This window comes from Ctenocephalides felis, unplaced genomic scaffold (genome assembly GCF_003426905.1).
Source record: "Ctenocephalides felis isolate EL2017-DRISC unplaced genomic scaffold, ASM342690v1 CF-g0.4_SCAFFOLD_00845, whole genome shotgun sequence".
In the NCBI taxonomy this organism is placed as follows: Eukaryota; Metazoa; Arthropoda; class Insecta; order Siphonaptera; family Pulicidae; genus Ctenocephalides; species Ctenocephalides felis.
Genome location: NW_020536999.1, coordinates 91,590,850 through 91,597,005, shown reverse-complemented (window position 1 = coordinate 91,597,005; position 6,156 = coordinate 91,590,850). Strand labels below are relative to the sequence as shown.

General features: G+C 25.3%; 1 protein-coding gene across 1 annotated transcript in view; it reads left to right on the top strand.

The window, feature by feature from the left end:
• The first annotated feature begins 692 nt into the window (after positions 1 to 692).
• The window catches only part of LOC113363016 (protein suppressor of hairy wing-like), a 30,548-nt gene continuing 25,084 nt past the window's right edge, over positions 693 to 6,156 (top strand). Inside the window, exons 1-4 of the mRNA XM_026605507.1 lie at positions 693 to 748; positions 814 to 1,022; positions 1,093 to 1,206; positions 4,416 to 5,034. Of these exons, the coding sequence (XP_026461292.1) occupies positions 918 to 1,022; positions 1,093 to 1,206; positions 4,416 to 5,034 (838 nt within the window). The 5' untranslated portion in view covers positions 693 to 748; positions 814 to 917. The remainder of the gene's footprint in view (positions 749 to 813; positions 1,023 to 1,092; positions 1,207 to 4,415; positions 5,035 to 6,156) is intronic.

The window sequence follows — 6,156 nt, the reverse complement described above, 5'->3', positions numbered from 1 at the left end:
ATATTACTATGCATGCATGTGCATTTATTCTTCATTATTTATTACATTATATTGTATATTTTTGTTTAAAAAACGTCCACATTTACATTTTTATTTTAAATTTTATCACATTTACATTTCCATTTTTATTCATTACATTTACTTCATAATTTATTTATTACCTTTATATTTATTATTTAAATTTTTATCACGTTACATTGTTATTCTTTATCAACTTACATTTATTTATTTATTCATTTTATATTTTAATTTTTATATTACATTTACACTACATTTACATTTACATTTTATTATTTATCTAAGGGCATTTTACTTACATTTATTATTATTTATCATCAATATTTACATTTTTATTTATCTCATTTACTCCTACCTAATTACATATTATATTTATATTTATTACATGCTTATTATTTATTACATTTACATTTATTCATTGCATACTAACTTTATTATTTATTTATGTTATTTTTATTTATTTATATATTGTTACTTTATTAATTATATATTTTACTTTATTATATATCGGTTACTTTATTCCCTAACTTTATACTTCATTATATTTATCATATACTGTATTACTTATTTTATTCAATGTACTTTATTATCTATTTATCTATTTTAGATTTCGAATGTGAAATCTGCCACAAAAGATTTGCAACGAAAGCATCATTATCAATGCACTTGAGAATCACGTTAAGGAAGAGCCCAGATCATGTCATACTTGTGGAAGAGCATTTATAAGAAGGTAAGAATATTAACCATTTATTCAATCAAGCAATATTTCTCTGATTATTATATTTTTTATTCCAGAGACTGTTTGTACCGTCACATGAGGTCTAAACACAGGGACCAGCTTGAAGAAATCATATCGAAGGCTGAAAAGAAAAAGTTGAAAATTGGTTTTGCTGAAAAGTATGCAGGAAGAAGAAGTGGCTGTTGCCAATGAAATTAAAGAAGATGTAAATGATGAGGAGTTTGTTGATAATCCTGATCAGGCTGAAATACCTGTAGAAATTAAAGTAAATGTTTATTATAAGTAATAATAGATATTTTAAGTTAATGTGTAATTAATATTTTGTTTATTTTTAGTGTGGTTTTCTAACGGAGGAGGCTTTGTGTAAAAATATTAGGCTGTTATTAAATCTGCTTATTGATGAAGAGACTTTAACAGAATTCGGGTGGCCTGATGCTGATGTGGCAAATGTAAGTTTTATTTATTTATTTATTTACAAACACTAAATAAATTTGCAATTGGAATATTTTAAATGTAAGGTTTATTTGTTCACTATTTATATATTATATTTATTTATTTATTTTTTATTCAACGCCCAAAGCAATAATACAATATAATTGTATTTTAAAGTGTACAAATTATAAACTAAAGATAATATGAGAAAATTTGAGTATTAAGAGTTCATAGATAGATTGAGTATATAAACATAACATTTAATATATTATTATATATTTACTTATTTATTTATTTACCTATCTACTTACAAACACTAAATTGAGAACTTTTAAATGAAAGTTTTATTTATTCATTTACATAATTAATTATTTATTTATATATTTATTTATATATTTATTTACATATTTATTTATTTATTTATATATTTATATTTTTTTATTTATTTTTATATTTATTTATCTCTACATTTATTTATTTCTATATTATCTATTTATGTATTTAGTTATTTATTTTACTTATTTATCTACTTACAAACACTAAATAATTTTGCAATTGAGATATTTCAAACCACACATGTAAACACATTTGTTATTGTCCAAACTTCATATTAATTTTTAAAAATAAATAACTTCTCTTAGGCCTATAATATTTTAGAATGTTCATTTAAATCATGAACTCCATAACTATGATTGAAAAATTTTGATTAAAATCATCACCGTTGCAACCGATTTTAAGAAAACCTTAATAAAATGCAAAATTTTGACTCGTATACACATACTTTTCATGATTTCTGTGTCAAACTATTCAGAATGACTTAAACGTCGAGTAGTCAAAATACTAGCAAATTTGATTTTGTGCATAACACAAGCTTCTCCTTCGAGAAACTAATTAAAATATTTATGATTGTACACATTTAGACTTTTTACATATAAGTTCTTATTAAAAGATAAATATAGATTATTTAGTAAAGAAGATAAGATCTAGATAATCTTATATTATATTAAAACTATCACTAATATTTGTATTGTTTAGATCAAGTCTGTTGTTTAATGTCATATATTATTTAAACTAGAACTTTTATAAAATTTTAATATTGTTTTTTAGATAATATTAACTACTTATTATCTTTTTGATACCACATTTTGCTAAATTTATTTATTTAAAAGATACACAATAAAAACTAAAAAATTGTACCTGAACCACCAGCAGGGCCATTAATAATTATTATAAATAATTATTAAAAATCTAATAAGTTCTGCATAAGACGTTTTATATGAAATTTTAGATAATTTTATCTTAATTTCATCTTTTTTATCATTCTTATTTTTCTGAGAAAACCCATTTATTTATTTAAAAGATTGAACCCACATTTTTTGATCAAAAGATGATCTCACAAATTTTATCTTGTTTTCATATTTCTAATTTCTAATAACACATTTATCTACATTTATCTATTTAAAAGATTGAACCATGTCACAAGTAAGCATAAAATTAGCAATTCGGATTTTCTGGCAAAAACGTTAAATTCTCTTTTGGAAAGTTTGTAAGTACTTATAAGTTCTTAAAAAGATCAATATATATTATTTAGTAAAGATAAGATTGAGATAATCTTATATAATATTAAAACTATTACTAATAATTTTGTTTTGTTTAGATCAAGTCTGTTGTTTAGTGTCATATTATTTAAGATAGAACTTTTATACAATTTTAATACTTTATTTTAGATAATATTAACTACTTATTATCTTTTTGATACCACACTCGTCTAAATTTATTTATTTAAAAGATACACATGAACTAAAAAATTGTAATTGAACCAGCAGGGCCATTAATAATTATTAGAAATAGATTGTTAGAAATCTAATAAATTCTGCATATGACGTTTTATATGAATTTTAGATAATTTTATCTTAATTTTATCTTTTTTATCATTCTTATTTTTCTGAGAAAACACATTTATTTAAAAGATTGAACCCACATTTTTTTATATCAAAAGATGATCTCACAAATTTTATCTTGTTTTCTTATTTCTAAAAACTCATTTATCTACATTTATCTATATTTATCTATTTAAAAGATTGAACCATCTCACAAGTAAGCATAAAATTAGCAAGTCGGATTTTCTGTCAAAAACTTAAACTTAAAATTCTCTTTTAGAAAGTTTGTAAGTACTTATAAGTTCATAAAAAGATAAATATATATTATTTAGTAAAGATAAGATTAAGATAATCTCTATTATATAAAAAACTATTACTAATAATTTTGTTTTGTTTAGATCAAGTCTGTTGTTTATTGTTTTATATATTATTTAAACTGGAACTTTTATAAATTTTAATACTGTTTTTTAGATAATATTAACTACTTATCTTTTTGATACAACATTTGTCTAAATTTATTTATTTAAAAGATATACAATAAAAACTAAAAAAAATATACCTGAACCAGCAGGGCAATTAAAAATTATTAGAAATAATTTTTAGAAATTTAATAAATTCTGCATATGACGTTTTATATAAAATTTTAGATAATTTATCTTAATTTCATCTTTTTCATCATCTTATTTTTCTGAAAACACATTTATTTATTTAAAAGATTGAACCCACATTTTTTTTGTGTGAAATTTAGAAATAATTATTAAAAATCTAATAAGTTCTGCATAAGACGTTTTATATGAAATTTAGATAATTTCATCTTAATTTCATCTTTTTCATCATTCTTCTCTTTCTGAGAAAACACATTTATGTAGTCAAATATTGAACCCAAATTTTTGATCAAGAGATTATCTCACAATTTTATCTTGTTTTCTTATTTCTAAAAAACACGTTTATCTATTTAAAAGATTGAATCATCTCACAAGTAAACAAAAAATTAGCAAGTCGGATTTTCTGACAAAAACATTAAATTCTCTTTCGGAAAGTTTGTAATATATTTTCACCATACCAAAAATCTAGCAAAATCTAGTTGCTCCCCATCCTCAACTTCAATCCTTAACATCTTCTACAAGGTGTACAACCTCAGCATCATCCATTTCTCTCTGCCTCAGCTTCTTCAATTTCTTCAACCACAACATCATCTAGTTCTTCAGCTTCAATTTATTCAACCACATCATCATCTATTTCTTTAGCTGCATCATCATCATCCTCCTCCTCAGCCTCAGCATTAAATATATTTAAAATATCTATTGCTCTAACAAATTTTTTTAATTAAAATTTTCTATGTCTAGATTCTTGAAAGCGTAATTGCCCGATGCGGCCACGAACCAGCCCGAGTCGAAGACTACCCAGAGCTGGTGCAGAGAATACGAGAAAACGCCAAACTATTATTCACATCCGTCATCGATGACGCAACCATAACCACACTGTTGAACAATCGTACAGTTGACGAAGTCATTCTGCACGTTCTTAAATTATCCAACATTCCACATGATGGCTTTGAGAACGACGTACAAGAAGACCAGGAACAACCAGCAGAAGAGGAACCAGAAGAGACACTGGAAGATATTCCACCAGAACCGCAGCCTCAGCCTAAGAGAGTTAGAAAGGTGCTTAAGGTTAAGAGAACTAGGTGTTCCCCAAGGCGGTATTCGAAGCGCTTTAAAATTAATGCTGAGGCTGAGGAGGAGGAAGTTCAAGATGAAGAAATAGATGATGTTGTGGTTGAAGAAATTGAAGCTGAAGAAATAGATGATGTTGTGGTTGAAGAAATTGAAGAAGCCGAGGCTGAAGAAATGGATGATGCTGAGGTTGTAAACCTTGTAGAGGATGTTAAGGATGAAGTTGAGGATGGGGAGCAACTAGATTTTGAGGAATGTATTGAGGATATACAGAGGCATGTTGATGCAGGTATTATAACATAATGTTATGTATTAAAATGCAAGAAATTTTAATACATAATGCTTATGTAATTTTTATATATATATATAATATATAATGTATGTATGTATCTTGCGGATTTGTATATAGAAAAGTACAAAAGTTTATATTTTTATTATGGTGTTACATAAATACATACATAAAACTTTCTAGATTTAATAATATAAAGAATTTGCATTAAAATTAACTCATATTAGACTTTGTTGTACTATATGGATGATAGTACGTGAATTTTGACTTGCGGATTGTGTATGCATTTTACTTAAATACAATATTTGACACTTTTGACAAAATATACATATATATATATATATATATATATATACATGGTCTGTTCAAAAAGTTTTCGGAATTTTCGTTTTTTCAAAAAAATATTTATTTATTCGTCTACATTAATGTGGTCCCCTTCAAAGTAGTCCCCCCCAGATATAATACACTTATGCCAGCGTTTTTTCCAATTTTCGAAGCACCCTTGATATTCACTTTTTGATATGTCCTTGAGCACTCTCAGCGATTTTCTTCAATCGAGAAAACCGCCGTCTTTTCATGGGTCTCTTCAACTTTGGGAATAGGAAAAAAGTCACACGGAGCCATATCTGGTGAATTTTTGCACTTTGCAACACTTTATTTCATTTTTTACGCAAAATTTAATACAAATTCTTTGACTTTTCAATTCTTCCATTGTAAAAATCGCCGAGCTCAGAAAAACACGTCGAACCTTAGCGACTACCACAGACAAAGTAAACAGTGAATATAGCTGAAAATTTCATCATACTTTAGGGGCATGTATACCAACACAATAAAAAAAAAATTTTGACAATCAGACAGACACTCCAGACCCGCGAAATTTAATTATTAGTATTCCGGGTACTTTTTGAACAGACCTCGTATATATATATATATAATATATATATATATATATATATGTATATATGATAAAATTGTTTCTTGGGCATCCATCCAGTAATTAAAAACAGTTTTATTGAAGAAAAATGTTTTTATTCAGAGAACATGCATTTTGGGTCTTGATTTGACCATCTTCAGTGCTTATAATTACATATTTCAGGGTTACAACTTAAAACAACATAAAAA